This window comes from Molothrus aeneus, chromosome 11, assembly GCF_037042795.1.
Source record: "Molothrus aeneus isolate 106 chromosome 11, BPBGC_Maene_1.0, whole genome shotgun sequence".
NCBI lineage: Eukaryota > Metazoa > Chordata > Aves > Passeriformes > Icteridae > Molothrus > Molothrus aeneus.
The window spans coordinates 19,221,708-19,240,270 of record NC_089656.1 but is presented as its reverse complement, the minus strand read 5'-3'; the positions used below and the strand labels follow the sequence as shown (position 1 = coordinate 19,240,270).

Below are 18,563 nucleotides of genomic sequence, written 5' to 3'. Positions count from 1 at the left end.
TGGAGAGGGGGAGGCACCAAACCCCTCCCCGTGGTGCCATGTCAGAACTGGGGCGTTTTTTCCCTGTCACTTGCAATTCCTGAAGTCTGCCTTAATTATAATAATCACCCTGGGAACTCAGTCAATGAGGGATGCTCCTGGGTTTCTGCTGAGCTGTGTCACAGGGAGCTGTTCCCTCCATGAGCTGGTGATGATGATGATGAAGGGTGTGCATGTCCCCAGCGTGGGGATGGAGGGGACAATGAGCAGTTTCACACTGATTACATCCTTAGAGCTCTCCTGACGAGGATGCTCCGTGGCAGGAGTGACTCACCCACCTCCCTCAGCCCTGCCTGCCTCCAGAGCACTGAGAACCACACAAGCTGAGCCCTGGGGCTCTTTTCCAGGGGTGCCCTTGAGCAGCAGAGCTCAGCCTTGGCCAGGCTGTGCCAGGGGTGCTGCATTTCCCACCCCAGCAGTGTTTCCCTGGGTTCACACAGTTTGCTGCTCCAGAGGGGGAGGTTTTTGCTGACTGGTTTTTCCTCTTCCTGGGGATCACAGTGGGACTGCAGCTCCTGCCTCCCTGTCCGTGGGGGAGGCTCTGATGCACAGCAAAGGGCTCTGCTCGGGATTGGGGTGATGCTGGGGTGGGGAGGAAGAGCAGGAGCAGGGATCCTGTGCTGATATGGGGGTTTCCAGCCTCCTCTGCTCCCCCAAATCCTCAGGGAGATCCCTCTGGGTTAATGCAGGCAGTGCCAGGGTCCTTTTGGGAAGGCTGGCAAGGGCAGAGCTGGGGCCTTGGTGGCCTCCTGTCCAAGCTCGTTTGCCTCTCTTTGTGTCAGAGACTCCCCTTTGTGCAGAGCACCCCAAAATTGCTCCCCCAGGCGTGTAACACCCCCCTGGGGGACATCCCCCTCCCAGGGGCTCAGCCTTGCCCTGTTCCCCATCTCTTGCCATGAAACCCCTGGAGTTTTTCTCCCAAGGCTCGGGGAGAAGCCAGATCCCAGCACAATTCCCCCAAGCTTTGCCCCTGTCCTGGTGCTGCTCCCACCCAGTTCCTCCTCCCCACCGGGGCTTTCCCACCTCTGATCTCACCTGAGACTTTTTCCCCCCCGAGTGGCTCAGCTGGGGAGGGGCAGAGCAGATAATTCACAATGCTCAGGGGGCTGAGTGCTCGAGAGGCCAGAAAACCAGCTAAAGGTGAGGAAAGGGGTGAAGAATCCCCCTTTGGTGGGGATCCTGCTCGTTTTGGTTTAATATTCCAGATGTCAGGGTGCTGAGGGGCTTGGACAAAGAGTTCTGGGCTGGAGAATCCCCCTTTTTATGGGAACCCCACCTCATTCTGGTTAATGTTTGGGATATCTGCATGTGCAGGTAGTTAGGCTGGTTTGGGCTGGAGAATCCCACTTTTATGGGAACCCCACCTTATTCTTTTAAGATATTGGGTTAATATTTGGGATATCTGCATGTGTCAGGACTTTAGGCTGGTTTGGGCTGGAGAATCCCTCTTTAATGAAGACCCCACCTCATTTCCCTTGATATTTTCACTATCTGCAGGGACTTAAGATAATTTGGTCCCCTTTTGATGGGGACCCCACACTAGTTTGGTCAATATTTTGCATATTTGCCTGGGCAGCTGCTTTAGGCTGGGGAACTCCCCTCTGATGGGGATCCTACATAATATTTCTCAATATAGGGGGCACAGAGGGGCCGGTTTTGGGGGAGGGTGGGGATCGCTCCCGGGCTGAAACGCTGCCCGTGTGCCGCGGGAAGGGCTCTGGGCAGCCAGCGCAGCGTGCCCGGCTGGCACCGGGAGCTTTTCCCGGAGCCGGCGCTGAGCGCGCAGCCGCGCGTGGGCACCGGGAGCGCCGGAGCTCCGCACGGAGAGAGGGAGGGAGGGAAGGAAGGAGGGACAGCAGCGTCCCCGCGTCCCTGCATCGCCCGTTCCCGGCCTGCCGGATGCTGCCGGGGCAGCGGCGAGCCGAGGCGCTGCGAGGCTCCCGGCTACAGGTAAAGGAGGAGGGAGGATGAGGATGAGGATGGCGCCGTGACCCCGCCTGGGGACAGGCCTGCGCTTGGCTGGGCTTTAATCCGTTTTCTGACCCCATATCCCGCTTGGGAGGGGACACCCCGCTTTTTTTTTTTTTTTTTTCCCAGCTGGTTTTGGGTTCAGCACATCCGGGGGGATGCAACCATCGTGCCCGGGAAGGGTCCCCGGGCTCCATCCCGGTGTCCCCCGGGCTCCATCCCGGTGTCCCCCGGGCTCCATCCCGGTGTCCCCCGGCTCCATCCCGGTCCCCCCCTCCGGCGGGGCTGGAAGCAGCGTTTCCCATTTCCCATGGGAATGGGGGGCTGAGGGTGGCTGGGGCAGGGACCCGCCCCCGCCTCTCCCCGCGTGTGCTTTTCGGGGGAATCGTTTCCAAAATACAGCCTGGTACGGCCCCCCCCGGCAGGAATTTTTGCCAGGTCAAAATGGGAATTGCAGAATAAGTAGCCCCGTTTTGGGGCCCCCTGGGGATGTGGCCGTGGCCGTGTGGGAGCTGCGCCGCTGGGAAGTGTGAAAGGAGAAACCGCTGCTCGCACAAAAGCCCGGCTTGCGCAGCTCGGGTCTATTCAAGAAACATTTAATTCCCCTCGCAAGCCCGGCAGGATGGGGAGCTGCCATCTGCTGTCTGATGGCAGCGGGGGGAAGGAAAAGGAAAAAGCTCCCCGGGAAGGGAAGCAGGGCAAGCTGGGAGCTCGCCGGGTTCAGATTCCCGGGCAATGGCTCCGGTTTAAGGGCTGGGTGATGGTTTATGAGTGCTCCGTGCGAGCTAAAGCCGGGCTCGGGGAGGGGAAGGATCCGCCTGGGAGGCAGCAGCGCCCCAGGACTGGGGCCTGGAGAGGAGGTGATGCTGGGGAAAAGATCCTCTAGACCTACACGTATCACACGCCAAAAATCCTCCTTCATCAGGGACTGGGATCCTGGTGGGGGCTCAGGATGGGCTGGGAGCTGACCCTGGCATGCACCGAGTGTGTGCGGTCTCTGCCCCGGCCGTGCCAGCCCAGCTGGGCACCGCTCTCAGGTACCCACCCCCCTGGGATGCAGGGAATTATTGTAGGGATTGGCAGAGCTGTGGGCAGGGCTGCAGCAGGGCCGTGCCTTGGCCCGGGCACAGCCGGAGCCTCCCCGACAAAGCCGGGAGCGCGTCCCGGCCCCGGCATCTGCGGCGGGGACGGGCCAGCCCAGCCAGGGGGAATTTCGGCTCTCCAAAGCACCAGGATGTGTTTAAACGAGGAGGTTTGTGTGGTTAAATTCAGCGGGGTGCTTGGGAAGGGGTGAGGGGGGTACCTCCGGATTCAGGGCGCGTTTGGGGCTCTGGCACTGAACGGGTCCGCAGCCCGGAGCCGTGACCCCGTGCCGGCGTGTTCTCCCCGGGGAGGGACACGGGGAACAAGACTGACCAGTTCCCGGCAGGAAACACGCTGTTCCCTGCCGGCACAGGGAGTTTTCCTTGGCAGGCGCTCAGGGTGCCCTGCAGAGCCCGGCCGGGCTGGCACAACCGCGGGCGCGGGGCTGCGCGGTGTCCCCGGGCAGTGCCAGCCCCAGGAGCGGGTGGCACACCCGTGTCAGACCTGTGCCAGGGCACCGCAAACCCCCGGGCTGGATGGGACAAGGGAGGGTTTCCAGGGAGGGCCGCAGCGTGGAGAGGTGCCAGCACCGAGCAGTGGCGCTCTGCCAGCCCCCGAGCGGCGGTGACACCCTGTGCGTGTCCCAAAAACTCCTCCCAGCGTGTCCCCGGGGCTGCCTCCTCTGCAGGGCATCAGCAGCAGGGCTGGGAGGAGGCAGCAGTGCTCTGCCCCCTTTCCTGCAGGCTGGGAAGGATTTGTGCCCTGGCACAGCTGGCAGAGAGGCGTGGGATGTGTTGGCATCACCTGAGCTGCAGCACGGGGCACAAACCCTGCCCGGGCCGGGGCCAGGTGCTGCCCAGGTGAGCATCCCTCGCCCCCGCACAGCAGCGGGATGCAGGAGCCCTGGCATGGATTCAGGAGCCCCTGGCATGGATGCAGGAGCCCCTGGCATGGACACGGTGCCAGGGCTCTCTGCAGAGCTCTGGCTCTATCCAAAGGAGCAGAGTTGTCCCCTCTGTGCTGCCAAGAACGAGTCCTGCAGGAACATCGGTTGTGGATTTTCCCCTTTCCCGCAGCTGAGTGCCCCCAGGGCTCTCAGAGCTCCTGCACTCCGTGTCTGGGTGCCAGACTGCAGGGCTGAGGCCAGGAGGAGGCAGGCAGAGGTTTCTTTGCTTTAATTACAGTTTTTAGTCATCCCTGACAGCTCCAGGCTGGAGCACTGTCTCGGTGCAGGATGCAGTGAGTGTGGATTGGAGCAGTGTCACCGTGTGGGATGTCACCCACAGCCCGAGCTGATAACAGGGATTACTATCTCAGTTTGTCATCCAGCTCTGGGGAGCAGAGCACTGGGATGGAGAGACAGGAGAGCTGGGACACAGCTTGGCCAAAGCCTGCTCCCCACTGGGATTTCCATTGGATTGGATCCCATTGCCCAGGTGTGAATTGCTGAGGCCCGGAGCAACCCTGACCTCAGCACCTGGAAAAAGCCCCGAGGGGAAACTCGGTGCAGGGCTTAGGGATGCTGGGAGATCCAGCCAGGAATGCTGGATTCAAGGGCAGGTCATGGATAAAAGCTGCTTGCACGCATGTGCAGCTGTAGGTGAATCATTCACATCTGCCCCAGCATTTCTTTTTAGTAAAATCAGGCATTTTCCAAAGTTTCAGGCCACCATGGCCTCCTGTGGCATTCCCATACATGGCTTCAGCACATTCATGGATTTTATTTCTGGGCTGGTGCCTCCACTTGTCTGGTTGAGCTTCGTGGTTAAAGTCAGACCTGCTGACTTTCACGATGATGCTGAAGCTCGTGATGTTGCATCAAGGCTGCCAAGCAGCCTAAAAATCCCTTTTTATTCCAGAACCCTCATTTACTGTCAGACTTGACCCAGCCAGGCACTGCCGTGCCTGGGCAGTGCTGGCATGTGCAGCTGAGCTGAGCCCATGAGTGGATGCTGCCAGCTGTGGGACCTGAGGCTCTTGTTTGGAATTTTGGCTACTCCTCCCCTGGAATTGTTCTGCTGGAGCAATGAGCAGGTTGGGGAGTGGGCACAGGGCTGGTTCTGCAGCTGGTTTTGGGTTTGAAGCTCTTCTGGGCTCTGTGCTGAGAACCTTTGGGGGACCCTGGGCACCCCCAGCAGCTGCCAACACCTTGGGACAGCTTTGGTGGCCTTCACTCAAGGGCAGGGCTTTACCATGAGCTGGTCAGTGAGGGATTAAATCTTTCCCATCCCCCTGTGAGCAGGATGCACTCCCTGGGGCTGCTGGGCTGAACTCCAAGTCCTCCTTCCTGTGTGCCACAGCCTCACCACCCCGTGGGGAAGAATTCCTTCCCAATGTCCCATCTAACCCTGCCCTCTGCAGTGGAAGCCATTCCCTGTGTCCTGTCACTCCTTGCCTTCATCCAAAGTCCCTCTCCAGCTCTCCTGGAGCCCCTTTAGGTACTGAAAGGGGCTCTGAGCTCTCCCTGGAGCCTTCTCTGCATCGGTGCCAAGGGGACTTTGCAGCTGCTGTGAGAGTAAGAAGGGAGGGAGGGACGGATGGATGGACGGATGGAAGGATCCAAGGATGGATGGATGGATGGATGGAGGTCCCTGCAGCTGGAGGGGTGGTTTGGGATGGGTCACACTGCCAGGGGCACGGAGCCAGGCTGCAGCTGGCTGGATCCCTGTGGGAACACTGCCAGTCCCTGCTGTGCTGCAGCCTTGGGCTGCTCCTCTCCCAGGGGCCAAACTCTGCCCAGCTCCTGGAGCTCAGCAGTGTCCCTGCAGCTCCTGGGAGCAGCTTTAGGTGTGTGCCAGGGGCTCAGTGTGAGGGAAGCTGGGACAGAAGCTGCCAGCTGAGGTGGCTGCAGGGGTTCTGCCACCCCAGGTGACTTTTCTCTCTGTCCCTGCTGTCCCAGCCACTCAAGGAGCTGTATTTCTCTCACTGTCCAGTGCCCCAGAGGGTCCCTGGAGGAAAGGAGGAGGAGGGGGATGCTGCTGAAGAGTGGCTGCTCCTGCAGCCCAGGGGTTGTTTTCCCATGTGCTGTGCTTGGTGAAACATGTCAGATCTGCTTTCAGCTTCATCTCCTGTTTGTCTGATGAACTGGACATTGGTCCTCTGGGGGATTTTTGCTCTGGGGGTGGTTGCCTGTGTCCTGGGATCAGATCCCTGGAAGGCAGAGGGGCTGTGTCAGTGTTGCTGTCGTGCTGCCCTGGGTTTGTCACTGTCACCTGTGCTGCTGTCCCTGCTCCTGTCCCGGATGCTGCAGTGTGTGCTGGGTTTCAGACACTACAGTTCACCCCCTCCTGGGCCAGAAACACCCTCAGTGAGTACTCTGTGACTCTCTGACACGGGGGCAGCTTCAGGGTGGCCTCTTTTGCCTCTTTTTGTTTGCCTCTTTGCCTCTTTTGCTGCATTGCTGTCCAGGATGGGCGCGTGCTGGAGCATCCCAGTCCATCTCCATCCCTGGGCTCCCTATACCTCCTTTGCAGGACCTTTGCAATTTGAGGTGCCAAACCCCTTAACTGCAGTCCAGAGCTCTGCATCCTCATCCCATTCCAGCTCCTGTGGTGTCCAGCATCCCCTTCCCATTCCCAGCTCAGTCAGTGTGTGTTAAACTCCAGGATGCTCCACACTGGAGATGATCCCATTTCCCAACGGGGTCAGACAGAGCCCTGAGTAGAGAGAGGCCAGGGACAGGAGGATGTCAGGGCTGCCCTGGAGAGCCACCAGTGTCCTGCCAGCTCCTGCCAGCCCAGTTCTGCCCGTCAGGCCACGAGATGTCACATCCCAAATGTGACATATGGAGCTGAGGCTCCGATTGTCCCTTTTCTGGGCTAAAGGATGGAAAACCCTCTCGAGCGGCGCCGACAGCATGTGAGCATTCCATGGGATTGCTGATTCACGTGGCTGCTGGAGAGGAGCCAGCTCTGTCTGCCTGTCCCTCAGTGCTGATGGACATCCTGGGGACATCGTGGGTGGTGGCCTTGCCCAAGCTCCATGGTGGTGGCTCCCCAGGGTCCTGTCCTCACTTTTGTCCTCCTTGTGCCTTTCAGATGTGCTGTGGTAACCCCCACAGGAGGTCCTGCCTGCCTTAGCCAGCTTCCTGCCAGCCATGGCCTCAACGCCCCAGTGAGGGACAAAAGGACAAACAGCAAGTGTCCCCAGCACTGCCACATCCCCTGGGAGAGCCATGGAGGCCCCTCTGGATGTGCCTGTAGGGAACCTCATTGACTTTGACAGCGAAACGCCCGCCTGTGGCCCCTCAGAGCCGGCTCCTCCCGCTGTCCCCAGCGACAACGGCCACCCGGGGGACGACAACGGGGACACGGGGGACACAGGGGACGTGGCAGCCGAGGAGAGCGATGCCACCGAGTCAGCAGACAGCGAGAATGACATGGGGGGCTCTCCCCAGCACTGGGGCGGCCCCCGGCGCTCCTCCTCCAACGAGTCCCTCTCCTCTGGCCAGAGCTCGGAGTCGGCGCCGCGGGACGAGCGCCGCGAGTTCATGCGGGGTTACGTGGAGAAGATCTTCACTGGGGGGTGAGTGAGCAGGGACAGGCACATCCCAGGGGATGGGGGTGGATCTGGCTGCTTTCCCACCCCAGGAGCAGCAGTTTGTCCTTCCCCCTCGTGGCATTGGGGGATGTGGTTTGTGACCGTGTTCACAGGGGTCTGAGGATGAGGGAAGAGATGAGGATCTGGCTCCATGTTTCAGAAGGCTTGATTTATTATTTTATGATGTATATTATATTAAAACTATACTAAAAGAATAGAAGAAAGGATTTCATCAGAAGGCTGGCTAAGAATAGAAAAAGAAAGAATGATAACAAAGGCTTGTGTCTGGGACAGAGAGTCTGAGCCAGCTGGGCTGTGATTGGCCATTAATTAGAAACAACCACATGAGACCAATCCCAGATGCACCTGTTGCATCCCACAGCAGCAGATAACCATTGTTTGCATTTTGTTCCTGAGGCCTCTCAGCTTCTCAGGAGAAAAAATCCCAAGGGAAGGATTTTTCAGAAAATATCATGGCTACAGTGGTTTTTGCCTTGCACTCCTCTCCTGGCCGCATCTTCCACCCCCAGCTTCCCTCCCTTCTCTGTCCCCATTGCCATGCCAGGGGCTCACTGTCCCCATCCCCTCTCCCCACTGATGCTCAGGGAAGTGCCAGTGGCTCTCACGTGCCCAGGGGCCCCGTGGCAGCCCCTGGCTGTGCCCCCAGCCCTGCATCCCCCAGCTCTCCGTGGCTCCGTGTCAGGCTGGATGCAGCAAATGGAGCGTGAGGAGCAGCAACAGGGCTTGGTTTTGCTCTGGGGCTGCCTGCCTGTCTCTGGAGCTCAGTTTCTGCTCACACTGTCCTTGGCTCTTCCCTTCTCCCCCTGCCTTTGGTTTCCCTCCTGCCAAGGAGGGAGAAAAGAGCAGCACAAGGCGCGGGGTGACAAAATGGATGCTCCTCTCCTCCTCTTCCTCTGCCTTCCTCCAGCACCAGGATGCTGATGCCAAGGGGGGGGGGTGCAGGTCACATCCTTGACTTGAATGATGTTTTTTATTCTTTCCCTGTTGCAGAGAGGATTTGGACCAAGAGGAGAAGGCCAGGTTTGGGGAGCTGTGCAGCAGCGAGGACGGGAAGGGCAGGGAGTGGTTTGCGAGATACGTGAGCGCCCAGGTAAGGGCAGTGCTGGGAAGGAGCAGGGATCCTGCCTGGGCTCTACAACTGCCTCAGGCCAGGGGGATTGAATCATCTCCCAGAGAAGTATTTTTGGAAGGCAGGAACTGAAGGAAAGTGAGGAACCACAGCAGAGGGAGACACAGGAGTGAATAAATGCATTTTGAGCAGTTAAACGCACCCTTGGTGCAACGTGGGAGGGAATTCACTCGTTTTATTTAAAATTAAATCCCACCAGCACTCAGACACATCCTATTCCCTAAAAAAACTCCAAACCCAGACAGGCACAACGCTGTCTCTGAGGGGAATCTCAGCCATGAGTGCTCTTTTCCCTGGCCATGGGGGGGGGGTCCTGGGGGGCTGAGGCTGTCCCTGCTGCTGTGCTGAGCCCTGGGCTCTGTCCCTGCTGCTGTGCTGAGCCCTGGGCTCTGTCCCTGCTGCTGTGCTGAGCCCTGGGCTCTGTCCCTGCTGCTGTGCTGAGCCCTGGGCTCTGTCCCTGCAGCGCTGCAACTCCAAGTGTGTCTCAGAGCAGACCTTCTACCGCCTGATGCAGTCCTTCGCCCTCGTGCTCTTTGAGTAAGTCCTGGGGGCCCTATGGGGCTTTGTGGGAACCCCCAAAAGGCCCTGAGGGCAGAGCTCTGTTGGGCTCCCATCAGTGAGGACACGGGGTGTCCTCACTGGTCTTGCCTCTGTGCCAGGTGTCACCAGATGGACGATTTCAGCCCTGCCAAGAACCTCATGACCATGTGTTTCACCTATTACTACATAGGTAAGGGAGCCTGCACCCCTGGGGAGGCTCTGCTGCTGTGAAATGTGTCCTGTGTGTGGGAAAGGAGTTGGAGGGGTGCCCCAGGTGGAAAAGAGCTCAGAATCCATGCAAACCTGGCAGAGCCCCTTGCTGGGGTGGTGATGCTGCTTTGTCCTCGCTTCCAGCCAGGAATATTTGTGTGTGACAGCCCCCAGGTGATCCCAGCCCCAGGGTGGGATGTGGACACCCCAGCCCAGGAGCACCTTGGTTTATTGTTTGGTGTGCAATGGCTGCTCCTCCACGGGGGGGGGGGGGGGGGTTGGATTTTCTATCCAAAATGGGAGTGGGGAGGATAAAAATAAAAACCTCCAGGAACTGGGATGGGATCTGGGGTGTCCCCATCTCCTGCTGGTGCACCCTGGAGCTGGATGCAGGTCCCCAGCAGCTGGCAGCACTCAGGGCTCTGTGCCCACTGAGCTCCTGGCACATTTTCCCCAGGGAAGCCTCAGGCCCTGCCCCTGGAGGCCAAGGAGAAGCCCACGGGCAGCATCGACTCGTACCTGAAGTCAGCGAACACCTGGCTGGCTGAGAAGAAGGACATTGCAGAGAGGCTGCTGAAAAACACCTCAGCCAAGACAGAGAACGTCAAGGGCTTCTTTGGGGGCCTGGAGACCAAACTGAAGGGTCCTGGCACCAAAAAGAGCGAGTGGGTACCAGTCCCTTGTGGGGCTGGGCTGGCACCATGCCATGACCAGGGGTGTGGGGCCACCACGAGAGCCTGGTCCCATCCTTAGTCACTGTCACCTCATGGTCTGGGAGTCCTGTTTCCCTTGGCCATTGTCCTGATTCCTCCTGATTTGTCTCAGAACCGAGGCAGCCATGGAGTTTTGTGGTTCCAAGCCGGTGGTCTTGTGCATCATCTCTGTACTGAGGGGAGGGATGTCCCTCTTTCACTGTCTCTTTGTCACCTTTCTGGCCCTGGGGGTGGTGGCATGGGATCAGGGGGTCTCTCAAATGAGGTTCCCTCTGCCAGGGGGTCATGGGCTGTTGAGGGGGACAGGATTTTTGGAGCTGACATTGATTTCTTGTGCCACAGAGAAGGTGAAGACAAACCTAAGGAGAAGCTGAAGAAAACAGGTGAGTGCAGCCAGCATCACTGAAATAGGAATGGCCAAGGCACCCCTGGGGAAGGAGAGAGGGGTGGAAATGCTGGAATTCCTTGGGGCTGGGTTTGAAATTCCAGTCACAACTCTCGTTCTGCAAGGATCTTGTCCTCAGTGTCACAGGCCGCAGAGGTTTGGGCACCCACTGGGCTTTGGTGGTGCATCAGTCTGTGTGCTCCCAGAGCAGCGGCCCCGTCCCTCCAGGATCCTCCTGGGGCATTCCTGCCTTCCTCAGGGCTCAGCCCTGCCCTCCAAGGGCACTCAGAGCTCCTCCTCCCATTGCAGGGATGTGTTTGGTTTGCAATCCATCCCACTGCTCAGCCACCAGACTGGGAGGGAGCACAAAATCCCCACGTGGGTGGGAAGCTGGGAGTCCCCCGGGTGCTGGTGTGTGACTGTGTGTCCCCACAGTGTCCCTGCAGAGCCCAGAGGAGGAGAAGAAAGGGGAGAAGATCTACCTGTACATGCACCTCAAGCAGCAGCCGATCTGGTAAAGCCCCAGGGCGAGCTGGCTCCTGCCTGGGGAGGGTTTGTCCTGCTGGCCATGTGTCCCCAGTGTTCACCAGTGCCCCTGACAGAGCTGGCCTCGGCTTTGGCACGTCCCTTGTGCTAATGAGAGTGTGTGTGCAGCCACCAAAGGCTGCTCCAGGAATCTGCCAGGTTTGTTTGGCCCACCCTGACCCTTGGGAGGACTCAGGACAGGCTGGGTGAGACTGGGGAATCCTGGAGTGGTTTGGGTTGGAAGGGACCTTAAATCCCATCCCATCATCCCATCCCATCCATCATCCCATCCCATCCATCATCCCATCCCATCCCATCATCCCATCCCATCATCCCGTCCCATCATCCCGTCCCATCATCCCATCCCATCATCCCGTCCCATCATCCCGTCCCATCATCCCGTCCCATCATCCCGTCCCATCATCCCGTCCCATCATCCCGTCCCATCATCCCGTCCCATCATCCCGTCCCATCATCCCGTCCCATCATCCCGTCCCATCATCCCGTCCCATCATCCCGTCCCATCATCCCGTCCCATCATCCCGTCCCATCATCCCGTCCCATCATCCCGTCCCATCATCCCGTCCCATCATCCCGTCCCATCATCCCATCCCATCATCCCATCCCATCATCCCATCCCATCATCCCATCCCATCATCCCATCCCATCATCCCATCCCATCATCCCATCCCATCATCCCATCCCATCCACTGTCCCAGGTTGCTCCAAGCTCTGTCCAACCTGGCCTTGGACAATTCCAGGGATCCAGGGGCAGCCCCAGCTGCTCTGGGCACTCTGTGGTACCCAATTATAAATCCCAATTAGCCATTCCCACCGTTCCCTCCCTCCCTGCAGGCACAACCTCCGTTTCTGGAACGCCGCCTTCTTCGACGCCGTGCACTGCGAGCGCAGGAAGAGGTCCCCCACCACCAGGTAGGACACGTCCCTGTGGGAAAAGGACACCCTGTGTCCCCTCCAGCCCCCCAGGGGGCTCCTCCCAACAGCCCTGAGCTTGTCCAGCCCTGGGGAAATGCTCTGATTTCCATCCCCACTGGAATCCTGCCGGGAGTGCTGGGCAGCGGGCAGTGCTGGTGAGATCTGCAGCCTGGCAGGGCTTTGGGAACAGGAAGGGTTTCTTGCTTGCTGTTGCAGCATTTTTGGAGGAACCAAACCCTAGAGATGTGCCCAGAAATCCCAGCCAGGGCTCAGGCAGCTGGTGCTGAGTTTGCCAGCAGGTCTGGGAGGTGGGAGGTGCAGCCACCAGGATGGAGGGGATGTCCCAGCTGTCCCCAGGAGCAGCCAGCAAGGACAGAAGCTGGCGATGGTGGCACTGCCAGCCCCCAAATTGGAATAAACCTGCCAGGGATGAGGCTGCTCATGTCAGGGGGTGCAGAAGTGGGTGAGGCACTCACCAAGCTTGTGCCCATCTCTCGCTGCACCCGGAGCTGTGTGAGGGCTCCAGCCTCTCCCTCCTCTCCTGGCAGCAGTTTCCCATTCCCAGCCGGCCCCTCCCGCTGTCTGTGCAGTGCCTGAGGCTCTGAGCTCTCCTTGGAGCCCTGGAGCTGCCCGTTTTCCCCGTTTCAGAGCTCTGCCAGCCCCGTGGAGCAGCCAGCCCCCGTTTTGTCCCCCCAAACCCCGAGCTGAGCGCAGCAGCCCTGGCTCACAGCCCTGGGATGCTGTGCCAGCCTCAGCTCTTGGATCAATCCCTGTTTTCCCCTTTATTGCTTCCCTTTTTTCCTCCCAAGCAAGCACGGGAAGAGCCTACAGAGCAGCAGTGTGGCCATGACTGCATTTGCTCTGATTAAGCCCCAAATTAGCAGCAGCAAGTGCCTCACAAGGACAGACGCCACCGGCAGCTGCTCCCTGCTCCCAGTGCCTCTCCCAATTAATCTGATGGCTGAGCCTGCCTCGGCTGCAGGAGCAAGCCTGGCTGACAAAGGAGCTTTGGGAGCTGCAGCCTGGAGAATTCTGAGTGTCTCAGGGGGTTGGGAGGTGGTGGTGACCCCCCCGAGTCCTCTGCAGAGGATGCAGAATCCTTACAGGGAGCTGAGGATGGAAATCCCTGCTGGGAGGACGTGGCTGGGCTGGGTTTGGAATTGCAGGTCGGTCCTTGGCCATGGCAGATGCCCAGAAGATCCATGAGGATGGGGCTGAGGCCACCTCTGTGCTGGGGTGACCAGGACATCTCTGGGGCGGCCGGGCTTTGTCCTCTGCGAGACCTTTGGGGAGGCTTTTCCTCCTCTGGGCGGGGAGGGCAGGGGAGGGGGGAAGGAATCAGAACTAAACTCCTCTTTTTCTCTCTCTTTCCTCTCTCTCTCTGCCTCTAACAACCTTCTTCCATCTCTTCCTCTCTCCGTTCCCCTCCACCCCTCTGTCTTGCATGACCTTTTCACGCGCCACCTTTGTGGGCCCCGTTTCTGCCGCCGCTCCAGAGGGAACACTGGGGAGGAAGAGGAGAAGAGGTGTGTCTGTCCCTGTCCTTCCTTAGTGCCCACAGGCTCCCTTCAGGTCCAGATCCTGCCCTGGGCATGGGGGGGATGTGTTTTGGGAGGCTCTGCAAGGCCCTTCCTCCATGGAGGAGGAGGAGCAGCTGCCGGAGGTTGGAGCGTGAGCATCGCCCTCCCCAAGGGCCTGAGGGGTTTAGAGTGGCTCCTCTTTCATGTGGCTCTTAAAAAGGAGCCTGAATGGTTTCAAGCTGTGATATTTCTCTGGGAACATCCCTCTGGGCAGGTTCTGGGCATGAACTGAGTCTCTTTGTGTAGAAAGCATCTCCCTCTCCTGTCCTTCCTGCTTGCTCCTGGCTTCTGCTGCCACTTAGAGGTGCTGGGGATCCTTTGCCAGCTGGAAAAGCTGCTCCTTTTCCATTTTTAATGCACTTTTCTGCTGCCATCCCTTAACGAAATTAAAATTGCAAATGGGGAGGGCTGCATGTCACAATTGGGAGCGTGTCCTTGGGGCCATGAGCTGGGAACAGTCACTGCTCTCTTGGAGTGTGGGGTCTGGGGGCAAATCCCTCCAGGTGATGGCATTAGCAAGAGGATGAGGAGCTTTGGAAGCCTGGCAGTGAATTTTCTGTGTGGCTGAGGGATGTCCTGGCTGAGGGATGCTGTAATTATCACTGCTGGGGTTTGCTGTGCGGGGGGAAACCCTGCTGCTGCTGCTGCTGCTGGGAGAGGAAGGAGTTAATGGAAACTTCTCAGCACTTCCAGGCACAGCAAGGCTTCCCTGGATACCCCAAAATGCAACCCCACAGCCCAGGGGGTTCCTCACCCCTGTTCCTGTCCTGCTGGTGAGGATCAAAGGCTTTGAGTGGAGCCACATGTGGGTTTTCTCCCTTCCCAGGCACGTAATCATAAGCCAGAAACGTGGCCAGATTTTCTTTTTTTGGGGACACTTTGATAATGTTTTTTCTCCCTTCTTCCTCCCTCCAAAACATAAAAAGGCAGGAAAAAAAGAGTTACAAACATGCCTCTCCTGTAAGTGAGCCAGTGGGGTCTGTGAAGTTTTGCTTCCAGATATCAAAGCCCCTTAATTTGATCCTTCCCCTCTCCTTTCAGCCTCTGCATTTGGCTGGGGGTTTTATTTGCTATCCTAAGCTTTATCTGAGAGAAATTACACCTTCTTTTATTTAAAAAAAGTCCCCTGAAACATGTTGTGTGCATTTCCAGAGCCCTGTAAACAATGAGCTGCTGGCTGCAGGCTCAGCTCAGCGCTCTGCACATTTGGGTTGGGGTGATTTAGTGGGGACTGGTTCCCTTTGTGGGGTCAGCCTGTCTGACTTCCCATTTTCTTCCAGTTCCAGGCACACTGGGGCTGAGCCAGCCTCTCTGAATTTTGGGTGAGACCCCCTCTATCCCAGTTTCCCCCCAGCACAGCTCCCCCCTCCTGCTTGGTATTCTGGCCAGCTACAAGCGTCCCTTCTTCTCCTGGTGTTCTCCTCTTCCTTCTCCTCCATTTTTCTTCTGCCTATCCCTGTTTTTCCTCGCTTCTCCTCCTCCTTTCCTTGGCTGTAACCTCACCTGGTTCTTGGGAAGGGGCTGGCTTCACCCTGGAGCTGTAGTTTCCCTGGCATGCATGCACTGAGCCCTGCTGCCAGCACCCCGAGTGACATCCCTGTGGCACAGGCTTGATTCCCGGGCTGGGGACTCTGCCCCTGCCTAGAGCTGGTTGCAAACACACAGAGCTTTAACCCCTCCACCCCCGAAGGTGCTGCTGCAGCTGCAGGGAGCCAGAGTGGAGCCAGGGCACCCTCAGGGCGCTGCTGGCCCGTGGGGAGGGGTGTGGGAGCTCCTGCCCTGTCCGAGGGGGAGGTATGTCTGGGGAGCACCTTGGCTGGGATTCGGGGAGTTGGAGCCTCCTGAGGTGAGGGACAGCTGCCTGGTGTCCCCCTGTCACCCTCCCAGGCTGGGGGGCTTCAGCAGAGCCCTGCTGGGAGGGCCATCCCCTGCTTCCTCCTCGTGCACACGGTGGCACTGAAGGTGAGCTCTGTGCTGGAGGGATCAATGATATTTTTAGCTCTTAACCAGGACCTTTCCAGGCAAAGCCAAGGCTGAATAAGGTTGTTTTTTTTTTTCCTGGGGCATCTCTTGCTTTGCTCCAGGGCAGGAGCTCTGCAGATGGATCCATGTTGTGAGCTCATCCAGCACCCAGCACCACACCCAGGGGCTCTCCTGTGCTCCAAGGGGCTCTGGGTGCTTTCCTGTCCTCCAGCAATGTGGTCCGGGGTGGGAGGAAGCAGGCAGGGGGTGCTGAGGTGACAGTGGTGACAGAGTGGTGCCAGACTGGCTCGTTCCTTGCAGGGAGAAGTGGTGCCACATGACGCAGGAGGAGCGCGACGACAGCCTGCGCTTCAATGAGAACATCACCTTCGGGCAGCTGGGGTGAGCAGGGCACGGGCACCACCCCTGGGGACACCTCCCAGCTGATCCCCCTCTGGGGACATCCCCTATGGTACAGAGCATCTTTGAGGCTTCTCCCTGGGACCTGCTCCTGCCCCTTCTGTTGAATACCCCAAGGGACCGAGCTGAGCATCATCCCGGTGCCTGCTGCAAGGGGCTGTGGAGAGGAGGAGGAAGGCGGGGGGAAGAAGGGGCAGCCTGGCCATTCTCTCACCCAGAGCATCTCTGTCCTCCCTCAGCACCTTCATCCACAACATGCTGGCGTTTGGCCTCAACAAGAAGCTCTGCAGTGACTTCCTGAAGAAGCAGGCGACCATCGGCAACTTGGACGAAGGTAGGGGGGAGCCCGGGGGATGGAGCGCGGATGGGATGGTTCAGCAGCCTCCCTGAGCCCTTCTCTCTCTCCTTCCCAGAGCAATACAAGCTGCTCAGTGACCACATCGAGCAGATGGCCCCGGAGTAGCCGCCGGGCAGAGGCGGAGAGACGGCGGCCGGCCAGGTGGGGAGGGAGAGGAGCCCACGCCCGGGGCTACCTGAGACTGCAGCTGGGCTACCTACAAACCAAACCACACACGCGAGCTGCAATAAAACCTGCATGATCGTCCATCAAACTCTAGAGCTGCCCCAGGGCAGCCTGTAGACATAGGAGCCAAACAGCCCCCGCCCTCGCCAGACCCTCCCGCCTCTATTGCCGGAGTAGACGCTCCCAAAGGTGAATTTGGTTGGTTAAAAAGCAAAACAAAACGCAAGGGGAAAGCAGGAAGAGCGTGGCTGTGCAGCCCCCAGGTGCTGTGTGCGCAGCCCCCCATGCTGAGGGCTCTGGTGGCAAATCCAGAGGGATCCGAGGCTGCCTTTCCCTGCTGGAGTCCCCTCGCTGATGCTGGAGCTGCACCCGGGATGCAGGGAGCACAGCCAGGAGCTGGGGCTGCACCCGGCCACCACCCAGTCAGGTTCTGTGCTGGCTCCAGGGTGTCACCACTGCCTGGGGACATGGGCAGGGCGGGGCCATGCTGGGGGCAGAGGTGGGGATGGCAGAGCTCTGGTGCCATCTTCCTTGGGAGCTGGAGGGAAATCCTTCCCTTGGGAAACCTTCACTGTGCTGCCTGTGTGGGTTTGTACCTCTGGGCAAAGGGACAGCAGTTTGCTCCATAGCATTAGCCTGGATCAGTAGGAAAAAAGCCATGGCCTTGGGCAGGATTGCAGGCAGAGGCAGAGGAGCTCTGCTTGCCTTGGGAGGAGATGACAAAACCTCATCCCTCTCCCTGCTGCCCTGTCAGTGCCGGGATGCTGCTGCATTGTGACATTTCCCAAAGCCTCCTGGCATCCTGTGGCAGTAGATTCGTGTCCTCCTTCCCCAGGCTGCTCCTCTCTGCCCCCTCCTTTGCTCCAGCTGCTCATCCATCAAACCTGAAACAGCCCTGTCCAAAGGACACCTCCTGTTCTGCTCCAGGGGCAGCAGCTCTGTTTTATCCCTTGGACCTTGGCACGGTGTTTGCAGAGAGGCTGGGGCCATGGGGACATTGCTGGGGACATGGGGACATCACTGCTCCCCTCTGCAAGGAGCAGCCCACAGGGGCAGAAACCCCCAGCCCTGCACAGCCAAGGGTTCAACAGTCTCCCCCCAAAAACCTCATCCTGAAACACGAGTCCAGGTTTCCAACAACCCATTTTTCCCTGCGCTGCCAGCTCTATCCCATAGGAAATAGCATAAAAGGATAATTTTTCCATGTAGCTCTTGGCTTCTGGTGTCATTTCCAAGCATCAAAGTGATGCTTTTACCTAAGCTGGACTTCCCTTGCTGCTGGGGATGGGATCCGTGCTGGGTCCTGTAGGAAGGACAAATCCAGCACCAATTTTTCCTTGGCCATTCCCAAACCTGGGCAGAGTCACTGGAGAAGGGTTTTTGTTGGGGACAGGGGCTGATGTTGGTCCCTCATCCCAATAAACCCCTTCCTGCTGGAAAAAATGTGCTGTACCATGAGCAGCTCAGCATCCTGGAGCATCCCATCCCCATGGCCTTCCCTGGCTCTGTCTCCACTCAGGTCTTTCCCAAATCCTCCTTCATTTCTTTATTATTATTATTATTATTATTATTTTTTCCAACATGAAAAGAAATGTTCAGCGCTGAAGTATATATATATTATTTGCATGTGTATTTTTCTATAAAAACAATTAAAATCCAATAAAAAATAGCCATGAACCCTCCTCGACTGGGACTGTGTGAAGGATGGGATATGAGAGAGAGATTGGAATAAATTATCTTAGAAATGAATATTTTTGCTCAGTTATTGTTGTGTTTTTTAAGCAGATGGATTTTCTCCCCGTTGTTCGACCTCGCTGGTCCCTGGTGCCTCCACCAGCTTCTCCCTTTTGATAATCTATTTTTTAATAGAGAAAAATTGTTGTACCTTTTACAGAGATATTCACATTTGCCCCGGAGCCAGAGAGGCACTTGAAGGAGATTTCATTTTTATTTTCTTTTCCCTTGTGCTTTCCATCTCTGCCAGTGGCCT

The 18,563-nt window shown here is 58.1% G+C and overlaps 1 protein-coding gene across 2 annotated transcripts; it reads left to right on the top strand.

Annotated features, from left to right (window-relative positions):
- Window positions 1-1,848: 1,848 nt before the first annotated feature.
- On the top strand, window positions 1,849-18,322 carry KIAA0513 (KIAA0513 ortholog). 2 transcript variants are annotated; one of them, XM_066557348.1, is made up of 13 exons: window positions 1,849-1,989; window positions 7,128-7,614; window positions 8,641-8,740; window positions 9,243-9,316; window positions 9,439-9,509; window positions 9,987-10,194; window positions 10,585-10,625; window positions 11,063-11,141; window positions 12,008-12,085; window positions 13,585-13,614; window positions 15,952-16,032; window positions 16,290-16,384; window positions 16,464-18,322. In XM_066557348.1, exons 2-13 carry the CDS (start codon window positions 7,265-7,267, stop codon window positions 16,511-16,513), a joined length of 1,257 nt encoding a protein of 418 aa, XP_066413445.1. In that variant the 5' UTR covers window positions 1,849-1,989; window positions 7,128-7,264; the 3' UTR covers window positions 16,514-18,322. The 2 variants fall into 2 exon arrangements, with proteins under 2 accessions (XP_066413445.1, XP_066413444.1); XM_066557347.1 differs by lacking the exons at window positions 1,849-1,989; window positions 13,585-13,614 and having other exon boundaries at window positions 7,134-7,614.
- Window positions 18,323-18,563: the final 241 nt, after the last annotated feature.

Excerpts from the sequence above, each read along its gene's own strand:
- KIAA0513 (XM_066557348.1), top strand. The coding sequence starts at position 7,265 with ATGGAGGCCCCTCTGGATGTGCCTGTAGGGAACCTCATTGACTTTGAC. Across the intron at positions 8,741-9,242 it reads CGAGATACGTGAGCGCCCAG|CGCTGCAACTCCAAGTGTGT; the intron begins GTAAGGGCAGTG and ends CTGTCCCTGCAG. Across the intron at positions 13,615-15,951 it reads GGGGAGGAAGAGGAGAAGAG|GGAGAAGTGGTGCCACATGA; the intron begins GTGTGTCTGTCC and ends CGTTCCTTGCAG.